General features: G+C 39.7%; 7 protein-coding genes across 7 annotated transcripts; 4 read left to right on the forward strand and 3 right to left on the reverse strand.

Moving 5' to 3' along the window:
* The first annotated feature begins 1,062 nt into the window (after nt 1-1,062).
* EAF02_006078 (uncharacterized protein) lies at nt 1,063-4,959 on the forward strand. The gene is made up of 11 exons (XM_038902126.1): nt 1,063-1,674; nt 1,742-2,093; nt 2,137-2,454; nt 2,517-2,670; nt 2,727-2,892; nt 2,947-3,162; nt 3,189-3,394; nt 3,453-3,817; nt 3,877-4,154; nt 4,206-4,400; nt 4,457-4,959. The coding sequence occupies exons 1-11, from the start codon at nt 1,630-1,632 to the stop codon at nt 4,592-4,594; spliced, it is 2,433 nt and encodes an 810-aa protein (XP_038758343.1). The 5' UTR covers nt 1,063-1,629; the 3' UTR covers nt 4,595-4,959.
* Nucleotides 4,960-5,383: 424 nt separating this feature from the next.
* On the forward strand, nt 5,384-6,196 carry EAF02_006079 (uncharacterized protein; the record flags this gene model as incomplete). Its single annotated transcript, XM_038902127.1, has 4 exons — nt 5,384-5,404; nt 5,476-5,566; nt 5,667-5,956; nt 6,041-6,196. The coding sequence occupies 4 exons, from the start codon at nt 5,384-5,386 to the stop codon at nt 6,194-6,196; spliced, it is 558 nt and encodes a 185-aa protein (XP_038758344.1).
* A 1,270-nt stretch (nt 6,197-7,466) lies between these two features.
* On the forward strand, nt 7,467-8,875 carry EAF02_006080 (uncharacterized protein; the record flags this gene model as incomplete). Its single annotated transcript, XM_038902128.1, has 5 exons — nt 7,467-7,659; nt 7,713-7,744; nt 7,802-8,080; nt 8,128-8,795; nt 8,851-8,875. 5 exons carry the CDS (start codon nt 7,467-7,469, stop codon nt 8,873-8,875), a joined length of 1,197 nt encoding a protein of 398 aa, XP_038758345.1.
* Nucleotides 8,876-9,257: 382 nt separating this feature from the next.
* On the forward strand, nt 9,258-10,630 carry EAF02_006081 (uncharacterized protein; the record flags this gene model as incomplete). Its single annotated transcript, XM_038902129.1, has 2 exons — nt 9,258-9,612; nt 9,744-10,630. The coding sequence occupies 2 exons, from the start codon at nt 9,258-9,260 to the stop codon at nt 10,628-10,630; spliced, it is 1,242 nt and encodes a 413-aa protein (XP_038758346.1).
* A 4,949-nt stretch (nt 10,631-15,579) lies between these two features.
* Nucleotides 15,580-16,550, reverse strand: EAF02_006082 (uncharacterized protein; the record flags this gene model as incomplete). The annotated part of the gene is made up of 3 exons (XM_038902130.1): nt 15,580-16,123; nt 16,175-16,217; nt 16,529-16,550. The coding sequence occupies 3 exons, from the start codon at nt 16,548-16,550 to the stop codon at nt 15,580-15,582; spliced, it is 609 nt and encodes a 202-aa protein (XP_038758347.1).
* EAF02_006083 (uncharacterized protein) lies at nt 16,484-17,154 on the reverse strand (the record flags this gene model as incomplete). The annotated part of the gene is made up of 2 exons (XM_038902131.1): nt 16,484-16,764; nt 16,899-17,154. The coding sequence occupies 2 exons, from the start codon at nt 17,152-17,154 to the stop codon at nt 16,484-16,486; spliced, it is 537 nt and encodes a 178-aa protein (XP_038758348.1).
* Nucleotides 17,155-18,040: 886 nt separating this feature from the next.
* On the reverse strand, nt 18,041-18,520 carry EAF02_006084 (uncharacterized protein; the record flags this gene model as incomplete). Its single annotated transcript, XM_038902132.1, has 1 exon — nt 18,041-18,520. One exon carries the CDS (start codon nt 18,518-18,520, stop codon nt 18,041-18,043), a length of 480 nt encoding a protein of 159 aa, XP_038758349.1.
* Nucleotides 18,521-18,791: the final 271 nt, after the last annotated feature.

Consider the following 18,791-nt stretch of genomic DNA (forward strand, 5'->3'; position numbering starts at 1 on the left):
ATCTTCGGGGAGAAGCTTCGAAAAAGCTCCAAGCCTTCCTCGTCCCTTCACATGTTTACAGGAATACGAGATAGTTGTAGATATGTACACGCCAATGCTGAACTTCGAGAATGAGGATTGGATAATTCAAAACGAGCCGCAGCATAGGGATGGGTAATGACGATGCATAGATTTACAATTGGAATCGATAAACTTTTGAGATGAGGCGCAGTCGACATGCATAATTAATATTATACCCGAACGAGCTTTTTCTCGGTTCTCTATAAATAAAAATTTATAATTGAAAATAATAACGGGCTTACTAATATTCTTATAATTATTTTTTAATATTTTTGAGGATCTATATCTACGTTTATAGTATATAGCTTCTAGAACTCTGAAACTTTTTAAATTTTTTAAGTCTTTAAATTCTTAAATTTACTTTAATCTTAGTAGACAATTGAAGCTTTTGAGTTATTCTAATTATTTAAATCATCTAAATCATTTAAATATTTAAAAGTGTTTAAATATCTAAAAGTATTTGAATATTTAAATCATTTTTGATATCTAAATTTATTTGAATATCTGAAATCATTTAAAATTTAAAGTTAGTTGAGTATTTGAAATCATTTAAATATCTAAGATCGTTTGAGTATCAAAATTCGTTTGAATATCTAAAATTATTTAAATATTTAAAATTACTTAAGTATTCGAAAGTAGTTGAATATCTGAAAACATTTGAATATTTAAAATCGTTTATTATCTGAAATTATTTTAAATATTAGAATTATTTTGATACTTTAATTTTAAAATTAATCATGTAAAATTATCAAATTATTTAAAATTATCAAAATCCAATCATTAACTCAAATTATCTAGTTATGAACAATGTCTTAAAATTTATATATTATCTATCTAAGTATATCATTTGTATCATTCACCGATTCAGTATGATTTCATTGGTTCAAATGTCTTTTATTCATTTTACATCGTCTTACTTATACTCAAAAATCGGTAGAGAATGCTTTCAAGGTTCTGAACAATCCAAAAATTATTAAAGGGATCTGAAAATAGCGGGGACCAAGACAAACAAACGAAATCATAAGGAATCCATTCCATCCCTCCTATTTTTTATTGACTTCAAGAATCTGGAAACAGGGTTGCTTTTTTATTACCCTTTCTGAGCCTTTCTTCATATCTTCACCACTTCATATTCTGAGAGGAGAAGATTCATCCATCATTCTTTTCTTCTTTGACTTCTTCTTCTTATCCTCTCTTCAATACTTGGGTACCATCACTGGTATCTTATATTTTTGACTGATTGTTTGTTTCTGAATCAAAATAAAGAATTCTGAGTTGAACTACATTCACTCTTTTACTTAGGTTGCCAAGGAGAGGGCCGATTCGATCTATCTGACCGTCCGTTCCTGAAGCCCACGGATTGACACCGCCATACGAGAATATACCTCTGAATCTTGGACACAACCAACATTCCTCTTTAGATCTATTTCTCATTCATCAAGTATTGATCAAATCTCAAAGATTTTGTCAGTATTAATATTACACTTACCATTTGTATAATCTCGATCACTTTATAAAGGGTTCTTGATTATTTTCCACAACCATGGCATACTCTGGAAACGGAGGCTTATGATGAAGCATAAGCTCCAAGACCTTCCACCTGGAGGGGGTAACGTAAGTTTTGAGACTTCTTTCATCTCTCAGATTGTGGGAAAGCTTTCTCTAACCATAGTTCTTGCAGTACCATCATCCTCAAGATGAAGAGGAAGGTGCTTTACCTTTACTCGATTCTGGAGGACATGGCGGCCCATTCAACAGCCCTTACGACTCTCACTCTCAAGGAGGTCTTCGAGCGAATACTCCTCCCGTTAGACCTGTTTCTGCCTACAGTCTTACAGAAACGTATGCGAACGATCACAACCATTACAGCAGCGATTACAATTCATCCCACACATACAATGAGCAGTTGGAAGATAACCCATACCCACGAACCGAAACTCCTTTGTCACGAGCTGAGACTACCTCCACAGAGGCATGGAGGCAACGACAAGCCCCTCAGCTGGATGGTCCTCAAACGTTATGCTACCAGAAAGGTGAAGCTTGTACAGGGAAGCGTATTGAGTGTTGATCATCCAGTACCCAGTGCTATCAAGAATGCCATTCAACAAAAATACAGGAATGATTTGGAAGGGTGCAGCGAGGAATTCACACATATGCGTTACACCGCTGCAACTTGCGATCCCGATGAGTTTACTTTGAAAAATGGTTACAATCTACGACCCTGCCATGTACAATCGTCAATACTGAGTTTGCTCATCGCTGTTACCTATTACAACGAAGACAAGCAGTTGACTGCACGTACTCTTCACGGTGTCATGCAAAATATCCGCGATATTGTCAACCTCAAAAAATCTGATTTTCTGAATGTCGGTGGACCAGCATGGCAAAAGATTGGTTTGTCTGCCTTGTTTGCGATGGTATCGACCCTTGCGACAAAGATACACTTGGACGTCTAGCTACTATTGGTATCTACCAAGATGGTGTCATGAAGAAAGATGTCGATGGAAAGGAGACCGTTGCCCATGTTTTCGAATATACAACACAACTTTCGGTCACTGCCAGTCAACAACTTATCCGCCCAACTGAGGGCGACGCCACTGACTTACTCCGGTAAAAATGATGTTTTGCTTGAAAGCAAAGAACACAAAGAAGATTAACTCCCATAGATGGCTGTTTAATGCGTTTGGTCGTCTCCTCAACCCGGAAGTCTGCATCCTTTTGGATGCCGGTACCAAGCCCGGTCCTAAATCACTTTTGTCTTTATGGGAGGGCTTCTACAACGACAAAGATCTTGGAGGTGCTTGCGGAGAGATTCATGCTATGCTTGGGAAGGTTAAAATGTCTAATTGAAATTTGATGCTGCCAGATGTGCTAACGCAAATACAGGGTGGCAAAAAACTTCTCAACCCGCTTGTTGCAGGTCAAAACTTCGAGTATAAGATTAGTAATATTCTCGACAAGCCTCTAGAGAGTTCTTTCGGATACGTTAGTGTGTTGCCGGGAGCTTTCTCTGCATATCGATTCCGAGCTATCATGGGACGTACCCTCTTGAACAATACTTCCACGGAGATCACACTTTGTCCAAGATTCTTGGAAAAAAGGGTATGAGGGATATGAACATTTTCAAGAAGAACATGTTCTTGGCTGAGGACAGAATTCTCTGTTTCGAGCTTGTAGCCAAGGCTGGTAGCAAGTGGCATTTGACTTATATCAAGGCAGCTAAAGGAGAAACTGATGTACCTGAAGGAGCTGCTGAATTCATTGGTCAGCGTAGAAGATGGCTTAACGGTTCCTTTGCAGCAGGAATGTATTCCATCATGCATTTCGGCAGAATGTAAGTTTTATACGTGACGGCCCGTACTCTGAGCGTCAGAAACTAACCGTCTTCATAGGTACAAGAGTGGTCATAATATTGTCCGCATGTTCTTCTTGCATATCCAATTCTTATACAACGTCTTCTCCAACGTTCTCAGTTGGTTCATGTTATCTTCTTTCTGGCTCACAACTACTGTTATTATGGATCTTGTCGGTACCCCTACCCCCGCTTCGGACACTACTGCCCTTCACCATGGCTGGCCTTTCGGTGATACTGCTACCCCCATCATCAACACGATTCTCAAATATCTCTACCTGGGATTCCTACTCGTTCAATTCATTCTGGCTCTTGGTAATCGACCTAAAGGATCTAAGGTTACTTATATCGTATCCTTTATCGTCTTTGGTGTTATCAATCATCTTATGTCCTTGTCCTATCCATGTAATCTGTTGTCGTGCTTTCGCATCAGGAGGAGTCCTCGATACTAGTAACGCCGAAAGATTATTCTTTGAGAAGTTTCTTCGGAAGTAGTTCGAGTTCCGGAGCTGGTATCATTATTCTGGCTTCTAGCTGCTACATTCGGATTGTACTTGTTGCATCCTCTGTAACATGGATATTGGCAAATGTTTCATTCCTTTGGGCCATACTTGTTGCTCATGTCATCTTACATCAACATTCCTCATGCGTATACGCTTTCATTATAATTGGCATGATGTTTCCTGTGGGTACCAAGGGATCTGATAAGGCAGAAGCTCTTCCATCAGCTAAAACTACGAAGGTTTGATGGTAAAGCAGCAGTTTATTGAAGAAATTTGACAGACCGCAAGAGGATATTGACAGTCAGTTTGAGGCAACTGTTAAGCGTGCTCTTAAGCCATTCGTTCCTGAAGTTGAAGATGAGAGCAAGACCTTGGAGGATTCTTACAAATCTTTCAGAACCAAGCTTTTGATCTCTGGGTATATCAAACGCTTTGTTGGCTGTTTGCTATCACGAGTGACAGTGTTGATAGATTTGGTTTCGGAGGTGAGTTATTCTATTGCCGACAATAGTTGGAATTTCCCAGCTAATATTATGTTCAGAATACTGCATCAATTAGAACTGCCAAGTTCTTCGAAGTTCTGCTTTACTCAACGGCTTTCTTGGCGCTTATTCGTTTCCTCGGATGTTCTTACTTCTTGTTCAAGTCTGGTATCATGTGCGGCTTCATGAGACGTTAGACAAGACTTACACCATACATACTTTAGAAACAAATATCGGTCCTCGCACCACTAAAAGGTTACGAGTAATAAATGTTTCTTTTTCCAAAAAATTGGAGGGCGGAGAGGAGGATCGACCCTTTATACGGAGTGTGAGCACCTATCATTGGAAAGGAATCAGCGCTTGAATCTACAGCAGGCAACCATTTTTTGCATTTTTGCTTGCACATATGGGAGCTTTGAGATTTTTTCTCTTCCTAGGCGGTCTCTCTATATTGCATGTTTGAGTAGGCGTTTCCGTTTAATACTATTGAATACCCTTATGAATGAATAACCATTCGTATCTATTGAGTTAGATGTTATCTCATCAAAAATCCAATGTGCACCGTAGCAAACTATATGAGAAACTTGATTTAGGACTTACATGTGACACAAAACGGGTTGGCCACTCGCGTGACGCTTTTGATAAGAAATCGAACCCCGCCAGCCCGCCAGTCCGCCAGCCCGCCTCATAACTTTCGGCAAGGCGTCAGCAACCAAAAATTCCTACTGTAGCAGCCGTATTATTGTATATTTGACAAGGCACAATATTCTATAACATCATTTTGATACAACAGACTGGAGCTATTCACTTATTCCGAGTTCCTATACTTTTATAACTGGGTACAAAACGACTCTCTCGCTTACTCTTCTCTCATTGTAAAAGGTCATTTCTCAAACATTATTTCAATACCTACAATATAATTCTCAACTTCCCAACTCCAGAATTGCACTCTCAATACTCCAGTTGAAGAGTCATCAATAGTCAAGATGTTGAAGATATGGTCCATGGTATGTGCGCATCAGAACTGGGATTCCAGCAACGATGTGTAACGCGTTCGGAATACTGACATTGTACGCAGAAACAAAAACAGCAGCAAGAGGCAAATGCCGATGCTGCTGCAGGTATCAAGAAGAAGAAGGTTACGGCCGCACAACTTAGATTGCAGAAAGGTAAGAGGAACAGATTCCAGGCTTTTGAGCGTATACGGAAGGCACAGAATGAGATTGTACTGGGCATGCATGTATGAGGACTAACATCGTGCGCTGTCAGATATTGCTGAAATGTCGCTGCCCTCTACTATGCGCACCGATTTTCCCGACGAAGACGACATTCTCAACTTCTTTCTCTATATCGAACCAGACGAAGGCATGTACAAGGGTGGAATTTTCAAATTCAAATTCGCTGTTCCGGAAACGTTCCCACACGAACCGCCCAAGGTCAACTGTGAACAGAAGATCTATCACCCAAATATCGATGTTGAGGGAAAGATTTGTTTGAATATTCTGAGGGAGGACTGGAAACCAGTGTTGAACTTACAAGCGATTGTTATAGGATTGCAGGTATGATTTGGCAAGCGGTTTTCATGGATACATATGATGTCTCTGGTCTGCAAATTTACTTAATACTGACGACTGGATGAACAGTTCCTTTTCCTCGAACCAAACGCCTCGGATCCACTTAATAAGGAAGCTGCAGAGGATTTGAGATCAAACCGAGAGGGATTCAAGCGGAACGTGAGATCTGCTATGGGAGGTGGATCTGTAAAGAATGATTCATTCGATAGGGTATTGAAGGTTTGAAGGGAGAAGGCATATGGATTAAACAATTACTATGCTTTCAATATGCATTATGCATCAATACAAACGATGTCAAGATAGGGTTATACGATCCGGACCAGTACTACAATTCCAGCACCACGCACCAATGTGTGAGGTCACAACATGAGGACGGGGGCATAATGGGCGTTTTTTTCTTTCTATTTGGAGATCGAGGACCTTTCATGTAGCCCTTTTGGCTGCTGATCTTATATCAGGCTTTGTGTTGTAGCTGTAGAAAGAATACATTGTGTTTGAGCCAGAGAGGAAGGGGGAAGTAGTCAATAGGGTTAATACAATGAATGAATACATATAAACAGATATCTTTCTGAATTCAAGTAAAGGGGAGTGAAACCGCCAAAGCAATGACTACCGGAGGACTACCGGAGCGTCATTTCATGAGTACATCTGATTCTGATGCCAACCCCTAGAGTATAGGAGTGAGTATTACGATTTCTCCGATATATGGAGGCATAGCGAAAGAGTCATATCTGTAAATGGAAACATTCTGCTTGGTAACTTCATCTATCTATCTCCACTACTGTTGTCAATTCATATATCGGGGTATACTAGGCAAGTCGGAGCGCGCGAGGCCAGTTTCTCGTAGTCAATCAATTGTAAACTAACACAAGCTATTTCACGGCTTGGACCGTGGCCGGAACAATACCGGAGGGATGGGTGAGGCTGTGATGTGGCCGAATTTCCACTATAGCCTTCCTTTCCTTTCGGATAGATAGATGATCTAGATTGTCGGATTTTGTATATTTAATTGCGAAACGTAACTACCTATCTAGGTACGATTGAGGATGAGATTGGCTACATATGTATATAGGTAGGCATAGGTAGCTATTGAGGTAAAAAGAAATATAACAATATAATCAGATTTGCATTTACAGATATTTAAAGTTTTTGTAAAGTTTAATAATTTGCCAAATTGAGTTCAGTTTTAAGACGCATGTACACATAGATTATTTTCACTTTCTGCAAGCCAAAATCAACCATTTTATTGGATGATATACACATTGAAATACAACCCGCACTGTTGGCTTGCCAAGACTTTCCCACCCACAGAAAGTGCGATACTGGAGAATACCCCTGTCAAAGGTACCTCCGGAACCGGGCAGGAAAATTTCCTAGCTACTGTTGCCCACAACAAAAAGACGAAGAGTCACATCTACAACTTTTGATTTAAACCTCAAAATACCCTTTTGCTACACTTCCTTTTTTTCGAACTCCACTCACTTCTTCCTTCAAAATGGCTGTCCGTACATTTTCCAGAGTCGCTAGACCAGTTGCACGTCAATTGACTGCACCAGCACGCAGAACTTTTGTCTCTGCTATCAATGCCTCAGCCAGACCTTCTGCTGCCCGTGCTGTTGTTGGAGCTTCCCAACAAGTCAGAGGTGTAAAGACCATCGACTTTGCTGGCACAAAGGAGAAGGTTTACGGTATGAATTCAGATCTCAATTTGCATATTACTGGAAACTGACAACTTTAACAGAGAGAGCCGACTGGCCAGTTGAGAGACTCCAGGTATGATTAACAACTCACAACCTTTGACATTGACTTTTGCTAATATCTATCTTCCAGGAATACTTCAAGAATGACACAATGGCCATTATTGGTTACGGTTCCCAAGGACATGCTCAATCTTTGAACATGCGTGATAACGGTCTTAACGTCGTAGTCGGTGTACGAAAGAACGGTCAATCATGGAAGGATGCTCAACAAGATGGTTGGGTTCCAGGAAAGAACCTCTTCGAGGTTGATGAGGCTATCTCCAAGGGTACCATCATCATGAACTTGCTTTCCGATGCTGCTCAAAGTGAAACTTGGCCAGCACTTAAGCCCCAGATCACCAAGGGAAAGGTATGGACATATGTTCAAGTTCCAATGATCAAAACTGACTTCTGCAGACTCTCTACTTCTCCCACGGTTTCTCCCCAGTCTTCAAGGACCAAACCAAGGTCGATGTCCCAACTGACGTTGACGTCATCCTCGTTGCACCAAAGGGATCTGGACGTACCGTCCGAACTCTCTTCCGTGAGGGTCGTGGTATCAACTCTTCCATCGCCGTTTTCCAAGATGTTACCGGTAAGGCACAAGAGAAGGCTATCGCTCTCGGTGTCGGTGTTGGATCCGGATACCTTTACGAGACCACCTTCGAGAAGGAGGTTTACTCCGACTTGTACGGTGAGCGTGGTTGCTTGATGGGTGGTATCCACGGTATGTTCCTCGCACAATACGAGGTTCTCCGTGAGCAAGGTCACAGCCCAAGTGAGGCTTTCAACGAGACTGTTGAGGAGGCTACTCAATCTTTGTACCCATTGATTGGTGCCAACGGTATGGACTGGATGTACGAGGCTTGCTCTACCACTGCTCGTCGTGGTGCTATCGATTGGTCCGGAAAGTTCAAGGATGCTTTGAAGCCAGTCTTCAACGACTTGTATGACTCCGTCAAGACCGGAAAGGAGACTCAAAGATCCCTTGAGTTTAACTCCCAAAAGGATTACCGTGAGAAGTATGAGGCTGAGATGAAGGAGATCCGTGATTTGGAGATCTGGAGAGCAGGAAAGGCTGTTCGGTAAGTTACAATCATTCATCACTACGTGTTGTATAATCACTAACATTTTTATTAGTTCCCTACGTCCTGAAAACAACTAAATGGATAGTTAATGGGGCAGTGGGGCTGGAGTTGCATATTTGAAATTGGGCCAATTGTATCATACTCTCATGACTTTCCGTTTTTTTATCAACGGTATCTGGAATTAAAAGTTTAAGCCATTGAATTCAAAAATTATATTTCCAATTGTTCTTTTGATTGACTATACTTGTGCACTTGTTCATGCTTCCCTGTTCGGCCGAGATCGGCATGATTTTCACCAAACCAGGGTCTCATTTATATGAATCATCCGGGCAATGCCCCGCCCCCACCATATCAATTATGCTATATGGTTAGCAGCTGCACCCTTCCTTAACATTGCAATTTATTTCCAATTCATGTTAACACATTTACAAGTGTCTTCAATTTAGATCAATACTCACAATGGCAGATCCCAACACTCGTCTCCCTCTTAATCGCCAATCAGTTCTGGATGCTCACGAGCTGATTAAATCGCATATTCATCATACCCCAGTTCTGACAAATAGGACAATTGACGAAATAGCGAGTACACCACAGACTGCGGAGGCATTGAAAGGGACAGAATGGGAAGGAAAAGAACCTGCGAGACCGAAAATTAGACTATGGTTTAAATGTGAGAATCTACAGAGGGTGGGCGCATTCAAAGTTAGAGGGGCTTTTCATGCGCTGAAGAGGTTAGAGGAGGCAGAAGGAGGGGTCGAAGCTGGACATGGAGAAGGAGGTTGGAGACAGATGGGTGTGGTAACACATAGTAGTGGTTTGTTCACTATTTTTTTGACTTTTTCTTGGCTTGCAAATTGTTCTTTGGCATTATCATCATCTCTGGCTTTCTTCCAATCTGCCAACAATCTCTGGAGGCTAAAGATACTAATATAACTCTGATGATAGGAAACCACGCACAAGCCCTCGCACTCGCAGCTCGTGAGCTCGGAATCCCAGCCCATATCGTCATGCCCACTATCTCGACACCATCGAAAATAGCAGCGACAAAAGGTTACGGCGCAAATGTTAGATTCAGCGGGTCAACGTCAGTAGAGCGAGAAGCGATGGTTGAAGAAGTTATGAAGGAAACAGGCGCAAAACTTGTGCCGCCATACGATCATCCGGATATTATTGCTGGGCAAGGAACCATGGGTTTGGAATTGGCAGAACAGGTCAAACAATCACAAAGTGAGAGACGCATAGGCAACCAAGATGGTCAGGAGGCAAAAGGGTTAGATGCGATTATTACTCCTTGTGGAGGCGGGGGTATGTTATCGGGTGTTGCGCTTTCGTGCGAAGGAAGAGGAATCCGAGTTTTTGGCGCGGAACCCGAGTTTCAGGGGGCGGATGATGGACGGCGCGGATTCGAACAGGGGAAGAGAATTGAGAGTGTCAAGAGTCTCACGATTGCGGATGGATTGCGCACGCCGGTGGGAAAGATTCCGTGGAGTGTTATTTTTGAGAGGCGGTTGGTGGAGAGTATGTACAGTGTGACGGAGGAGCAGATTAAGAAGGCGATGCGGTTGGTGGTTGAGAGGATGAAGGTTGTCGTGGAACCGAGTGCGTGTGTGGGGCTTGCGACGGTGTTGTTTCATGAGGGGTTTAGGGGGATGGTGGAGAGGGAGGCGGGGGAGAGGGGGTGGGATGTTGGTGTGGTTTTTAGTGGGGGGAATGTGGGGGTTGAGGCGTTGGGAGTGTTGTTTGGGGAGGGGGGTAATGGGAAGGAAGGGGAGAGGGCGCAGGGGAAGGTGGGGAGCGATGGGGTGAGGGTTGCGGAGAATGTGGCGGGTTAGATGGGAGTGGGGAGTGGTATCATGTGAGATGGATGTGAATCAACATAATAAGGTTATGAAATATACGCGAAGAAATTTCCTGGGAATGAAACCTATTATTTTGGAACTCCCATACTAGTATAATCTCTTGTATATATAGCGTGATGTCTAGTTGGGACTTGAGGAGATAGTGTAGACAGTATGAATAGTCAATATGGATATATTATTATTATTATTATTATTATTATTAGTAATTTTCAACCGGGCCGTATAGGCGAGCCTCCCGGGGGGCATTACGGTTGGGCTAACTGTGGGGTGATCTTCTAATTTACATGATCCTCTTTTCCTAGGGATAGGGTCTTAATACCCTCAGTAGCCTTTCAAGCAATGGCTAGTGTATTTGTATCTTTGTTTTCGATTTTCTGAATATCTTTGTGCGTGCTTTCCGATCTCTTATATAATATTTATTTGAAAGCTGCTTTATTCTATAAGGGTAGCTTTTGTATATATTCTTTTATAATATAATATGCTGTATATTTCAATTTTCTTCTATATAGCTTTTCTAGATCTATCTCTTTCTACTCTTTGCTTATATTCGCCTGAATCGATCGATCCCTTTCCTTCTTCCCTTTTATTCTTTTGGTAGTGTTTTAGGGTATATATTTCTATAGAAGTCTGTTATAATAATAAATTTAGTGAATTTGATTAATGTATATATTAATTGTTTTAATAATCGTTTTTGAGCTGCTTGATTGCAGGGTGGGTATTTAGGCTTGATATCTAGAGATTAGGTTTCATAGATTGCAAGGATTTTGTGATAATATATAATATGCTCAGGGGATTTGAATATACTGTATAAGTAATGAATCGTTGCTTTTTTATATTTAAATTATTAATGATAGTTTTCGAAATCGCTATATACTAAATGGATTGCTAATATGCAATAGAGAGTCGCTTATGAGAGTTTTAATTCCTTAAAGTATTTGTTTATGCTTTTCAGATCTCATTTCTAGTATTGTTTGGAAAATATTGGTATCTATTTGATCAATTATATTTATACTATTGATCCATAGCGATTTTTTGCTATAAAATAAATATTGCTTGTTATAGATCGGTTTGTATATCCTGAGGCTGATCTTCTTGGTATTTTTATTAGCAAGTATATCTACTCGCTCATTCTCTTCGATCCCTATATGGCCTAGCAATCATTTGATCTGGATTCGGTGTGTTTGTATTAGTTTATGGCATTTAAGAAAAGCCCATTGCAATGTAATAAAGATTATGCCTCTTATTCCCTATATCATTAATGTACTATCGATATATATACAGATTTCCATCCGTTTTATGCTGATAATATTGTTGATCACTGCTTGAAGACCTCAGTATAACCCCAATCGCTTTTGTATCGAATATATAAAAATTATAATACAATTTATGTTTTCTTTGTATACTATTGTTTGTTCTTTATATACAATATATTCATATCCTATTCGCTTATCATTCTTATTGGTTTGTTCCGATTCATCAGAGAATATAATGATCTGATTGTATATACACTTGTTTTACTATTCCTGAAACTATTTTACTACTACCTTTTTTGTAAGATCTCTAATGGAATCCATTCGATACCTTGATATATAGTGAAGTTCTGCTAAAATCGTCTCCTTGATTCGGGGAAGGCACTGGCTGATTACCTAGACCTTTATTCTGGCTAGCTGCAATTGGTCTTCTCTATTGTTAGAGAAATAAATAGCTCTTATCCCTCAGTAATAAAGAGAATATTTTGAATCAATAATTTGAACATAAAAGGCTACTCTCCATTTTATTTGTTTAATACTACTTCTGCTAATAAGAGAACGCTATCCCTCATTATTATTATATTTGGGATTGTTCGCTAAAACTAAAAGAACTTTTTTGATTATTATTCATAGAATCTTATTGATAATTAAAATTGTTCCTTTTAATCAGACGCTTATTGTTACGTAAGCGGACACAATAGGAGTTGTAAGCTTTACCACTACGCCACACACGCAATCTGTCCAAAAGGCACAGTATCAGGATTGTTTCCTGATAGCTTACTACTATATATATATCCATATAACACTTATTACTATTAATATTTCGTCTTGATGCTATCTAGTGGTTTTTGTTTGTTCTGTGTATTATACCTTTGCTCTATAGAATAGAGCTAGATATAAATAAGTGATTATTGCTTTTTATAAGAATACTATTGAGGATCCGTTTGTGATTCGGGCTAGTTCTTGAATATAATAAGCCAATTTCCAGCCTTTGACTGTTTGTATTTCGATATACTGTTTGAATATAAGCTTGCAATCAAATTATACGCCTAGCTATTATAAAGCCAATCCTGATATAATTAAAGAAATAAATGTAATCGCGGTTTATTTCGTATACTAGATTGATAAAATACTTATACTATATTATATGGATTATCTCCATCTTTTCGGATACAAAGATTATTTTGTTCCTAGCTCCCCAACAGAATATGCTTTTCATATCTCTTGCTAACATTATAACGTTTTGTTAAATGCTTACCGATAATCAGTATAAGCAGATGTCGTTTGTATACTCGAATCGGAATTTAAAGTCTTACTGGAATAGCTTTACAAGATAAAGCATATACAGAACTAGCAAAAAGAATAAGCTTTATGGAATACTACATTCTACTATACTGTAATTAGTTATTACTTTATTAAATCTAACCCTAAATTGCCTTTAGATTAAGAAAAAGTCAATCAAAGCAATTAGATTCTATAGAAACCTTTATCCCCTCATTCATTTCAAGAATCTGTTTTTAAATAGAACATCAAACACTCCTTATATATCCAGTATAACTCTTATAATCTTATAACCTTTATTGAGCACTACTTTTACATTGTAAACGAACAACATTATTAAATCCATAGCCAATTATTTCGGAAAAGTATTACAATATTGTGAGCTGAGTATTTCTTGTATTAGGGACTATTTATACTAGATGTCTTGCTATAATCCTTTTAAGGCCTTTCCCAATATAGAAAAGGAAAGCGATAGGCTGCTATGATTATAGAAACATTCAGTCTATCTTCTCTATTTTTAATAATATAACTATCTCTGTTTGTTTTTATATTGTAGGGAAATGATTAAGCTATAGATATTTATTGAAAATGGTATATAGAACTGAGCCTATTTCCATTTAGATAGCTTTCAGTAGTCTTATTGTAATTCGGTTTGTCCTCGGGGATATACTCGAAACTCCTATAATATTATGTTCTATTTCCTTTATAAAGATAGGCTCCCCTTAGGATAGTTTTTCTTTATTTTGATTGTATCCGGAGTCCAAGAGATTGTTGATAGCTTTGAAGTGTTATAAAATCTCCGAATGTAATAGCTTGGTCTTTTCTTTATTTAACATAATAATGTATTGTTTATTATAATCGATGGAAAGCGATATATGGGGCTCAGGTTATACTATCCGATTATTCTATACAGGTTTCGATCTGATTTCATCTTATTAAGGAATTTTCTCTAGTACTCTCTTTTGACTTATCGTATATACAATAAGAATATTCTGTATTCTGTAGAGTAATCGCTATTAATTGTATAGCTCCGGAGGTATATATTTTGAGCGATTGTATAGTCGGGTATTTATTAGGAGGCCGATTTTCCTATTTTCCGATCTAATCTTCTTATTGTTTTGATTATCTGTTGTAATACCTTCTGTATGTTTTTGACGGCTCGATTTAGGGCTATACTTGTGACTACTGTCTGTGTCTCCCGTTTGATTCCCATTATGTTAGCTGATACCATTCTTTGAAACAGAGGTAGGTCTTCCTCCCTGATGCGATACGCGTATTGAGATCTCGGTGCTGAAATATGGATATATGGATTAAAGATAATCAATAAGAACAAAAGATACTTGAAAAGAATACATGGAAGAATAGAATTAGAAACCGATACTAGATACAAACCCCCCTCCCCTTTCTTCTCATTAAGCGTTACGCTTATGACAACTCTGGATGATTGAATTTAGGGGTTAGGAGTTGGTATTTCGGAAGTTTGTTGTTGGTTTTCTGGTTTTCTGGTTTTCTGATTCGCTTGTTTTTTCATGATGTTTTTATATGGTGGAGAGTGGAGAGGGATATGGAGAGAGAGGATATAGATGATCAGTAATAGTGAGTGGCGATAGTTTACTGGAGTATCTAGCAAGTCTCTCATGCTTTACTTGAACATTGGTGAAGACTTAGAGTGTGTGATGAGCATCGAGGGATTTCCGCTTGATATTTAGGAGGGAGGGGGGTCTTAGATTAGTATTGGTTACCTATATAGTAAAATTTACCACTTTCACGCGTGTTAGATTCTATACTAGCTACCTACCTATCTTCCTAGTAAAATCTATAATTGGAGACTAGCATTTATGAAGGAAACTGAAATCTTATGCTAGAGGGAAGGACGAGGGGCGGGGGGAGCAAAAAAAAAAGACAATTGGAAGCTAGAAAGTATCTCGAAAGAGTAGAATCGATGAATGAATTTAAGAGAAATTGTATATCTAAATACCTGGGTAGATATAAGTCATTACGAGAGGAAAAAGTTGAATATTGTAGTAATATAAGAGTGATACTCTGGACTTTTAGTGGTATAGAAGCAATTTATCATCTGTTGTTCGATGATTAAGTATCCAGATTTAAGAGATTGAGATAAAAAATATCAGATCAGCCACTACATATTATAAATCCCGATAAACTCAATACTAAAGCGATTATCTAGGGACATGGAAGTATATATCAAGCGGAATATATCCAGATCAGTACTACAGACCACTACTCCAAGCCCAATATTAAGGTTGATAGATGAATTCCTCTTTTCAAGTGTCCCAAACACCAACAAACCAACAATACACCCCGATAGAAATCTACAACAACATTAACCCTTCTAGAAACTTCAACCTCCCATACTTCAATCAGAAGCCATCATGAAAAGTTTATCGTGCCGTCATCGCGATATGCCCGCAGCTTTCTTATTCGTGTCAGTCGTCTTTTGTTACAGCGATAGCTATCACGATAGAGAGGGGACCTGGGAGTTATTTTTGTAGATGGTAATGGTTTATCGGGTTGTGGTTCTGGTTCTGGCTCTGGCTCTGGCTCTGGCTCATCTTCTTTCCCCTCATATTCCCACTCAGATCCACTAGGTATTTCTTCTAACGGGTCTTCCTTGCGACGCTTATTCTGCATTTCTACCATCATCTCCACATACGCCATTCCTCCTCCCAGGGAATCGACTACACCATAGATTCCGGGCAAGAAACGCCACACTTCTTGATCTATCGGGTCGCCTATATCTCCTATTACACTCAAATCATCCGGCGTCCAATACATCTCCACGTCTTGGAGACAGCTATGCATCAGTCTGTCTATACTCAAATCCCTGAGGTCTGCGTCGCGAGTGCGTTCAAAGATTGGACCTTGCTTCTGGCTAAGGTGTGTCCTGGCGTACCGACGGATAGTTCGCCTCATTCTATATTGTTCAATTAACCCGATCACATGCGTGATTCATGGAAACACTAACCTATTAAAATATGGTCCTCCGGCCAGGAAGGATGTTACCCAGCCTACGAATCGTCAATTAGTTTATGGAGTTTCTCAAACGATGGTAATGGGTGGTGAAAATTTGATCCCTTCGAACTATAATGCTGCGTAGAGGACTCAATCACTACGGAATACATTTCGGGGTTGAAAGCTTTCAGTGTTGTGTTGTACTTTGGGTCATTGATGATAAACTCAAACCCCCCAATAAATTTATTGTTCTAAGCATATTCAATGTGAAGGGTTCAGAAATGAAAATCCAGCCTTGCGGGACTGCATCATGAACAATCCATTACGCGGTTTCGAGTGTAGAATAATGTAAAGGCTCTTGACTTACTATCCATCCAAAGTGGTGACATAACAGCAAGTCCGGCATGGCAGCGGCAAAGCAAGCTGCCACAACATCTTTATATAAGCGACAAGAACAGAGAAATGTTCGCCGTGTGAGTATCTTGTATGCTTGGGGATGCTCTAATACTGTATGGCCGAGTGAAGTGATGAACGATTTTTCGAGATCGGTGAAACCCGGATCCTGAAAGTACACTTTACTTGGTGGAATATCAAATTTTTGCCCTGTAAGACGTTATTTATGTGTGTAAAAAGAGGGATTAAGAGGGGTGGATAAATTGGAAATTCGAAAATATAAAACTTGCTCAAAATATCAATCCAACATTCAAAGCCAACCACTTGGGAAAGATTATACAAACCTTCGCCGCGTTCCTCATTCTGCGCAACGTAACTTTCATCATACTTGTAAGAACTATTTGTGCCACCCTGTATCGATCCAACACCCATGGATAACGCGGAATCCACTACTAGCTTCAAAGGAAATATCGTTTTTTCCACCCATTCTTTTTGAACGGCGTGAAATTTTGATGCTTTCCACCCGCGAGTCATTTCCGCATGTATAGCTAACATGCCTGCAAGCTTTTCAGCTTCAGTCTTTTCACTAGGATGGGACATCTCGGACACTAATTGGAAAGATTAAAAATTTGAATGGTTTTTCAATGCCGAATTATGTTTTCTGTGTGGTCTGGAATATATGTAAGGAGATAGCACGAAAGGAAACGAGCATATACTAAATTCAAGGATCGGATAGAACAGCCAAGATACACATCAACAAAAGAAACACATGAAGTGGAAACATGAAAGGAGTTGACAACAAGTCCCAAATCCGGCCATTATTCATGACAAAGGCACTTTGACCTTTGCACTCCAGCATAGAACGTTTAGACAAAGTATAAGAATGAACAATAGAGCATCAGCCAATTGACTTCCATTATTTGTTAGGAAGAGAAGCGAGCCTCCCGTTCTCTCACCAGAAGGGTAATGCATTTATCAAATTCACACAAATATTCAAACCATTCACAGTTTTAAGGCCTTGTATCAATCAGATATAGAAGACAAAAGGTCACAAGCAAGAAGCATGTTACCTGCAGGTTCAATTATAAGACCACGTCATTGATTCGAGAAACAATACACCTTGCTAGGATGGAAGCTATCGTTGCACACAAAGATACTTCCTGTGTATGTTAACTATGCACAAACAGATGTATTGTTTGTTTCCTGTACATAGCAATAACAATAAGGAAGAATGTAATCATGAGAAAGAATAGGAAATAGAGTAGTACGGAGACTTGCCAATTTGAAGATAGTGAGGAGATGATTGTTTGAGAGGGGAAACATCCACTAAGACGGGTTTTTATGATTGCTTGCAAAAGCCAAACTCCACAGCAAGTTTTATTTTGAAGTAGAAGTTGAATAGCAGCTCTTAAACTGCATCATGCTATCATGCCATTCAAGCTTCTTTGTACATCCTTCTCAAATCTGCAGCCCATTTTGGCAGAATTCAAAAGTCCGTAACCCTACCATTATAACTCCAATCGCCCCTCTCACCTGAACTTCCCCACCTCAAAGGTTCATTCTTTGGACCACCAACCTCTCCAGTCTTCGGATTGATATCCCCTTCAAATTCTGGCCTCGCACCTCTGCGAATATCCGGGTGCAATTCCTCTCCTTTTCCTGTAGCAGATACCCTAGCGTTCACAGCAGCCAATTCTATATCCTCCTTCTCGGCAGCAGTGGTTGCAGGTGATTGATTTATTTGTGGTCTTTTTCGCGTCGATGACTTCAATGTATTGGTAACGACTTCAGTTTTCGGGGTACTAAATGCACCAGTAGAGGAGCGCTGCAGACGTTCAAATTCTTCTTGTTCCTTTGGTGGCAAGCGTGGCGGGGCTGGACCCGTTGCGAATGCTGTTCGAGAAGTAGTTTGTGAGAAGAGGCGACGGGAAGGAAGGAGAAATCTTGATGGTAAAAGTCGAGACATTTTCGATTGATGTTCAATTAGGAAGTTCGAACTGAATGACAAGAGGAATTAAATATCGATTCCAGTGTAACGTATTTGAATCGGCTGTCCACGGACAATTGATTTCTATATCGGCCGGATTATGTTGTGGCAAGGAGAAGGAGATTAATATTGATTGATACCCGAGGAGGTCATGACGAAATTAATTGTTCAACTGGCAAGAGAATGCGAGATTTTGCCAAGGCGGTGACTTAATTGAGCGATAACTAGTGAGGGGCGACGGTTTTGACTC

Source organism: Botrytis sinoallii (assembly GCF_014898435.1).
Source record: "Botrytis sinoallii strain Bc 23 chromosome Unknown BSIN_009, whole genome shotgun sequence".
Classification (NCBI taxonomy): Eukaryota; Fungi; Ascomycota; class Leotiomycetes; order Helotiales; family Sclerotiniaceae; genus Botrytis; species Botrytis sinoallii.

What these genes read in the sequence shown, in the direction of transcription:
- EAF02_006078 (XM_038902126.1), top strand. Translation starts at nt 1,630, where the DNA reads ATGATGAAGCATAAGCTCCAAGACCTTCCACCTGGAGGGGGTAAC. An exon ending in TTCATGCTATGCTTGGGAAG is followed by an intron (nt 2,893 to 2,946) that starts GTTAAAATGTCT and finishes ACGCAAATACAG; the next exon opens with GGTGGCAAAAAACTTCTCAA. An exon ending in CATCAGCTAAAACTACGAAG is followed by an intron (nt 4,155 to 4,205) that starts GTTTGATGGTAA and finishes AGACCGCAAGAG; the next exon opens with GATATTGACAGTCAGTTTGA.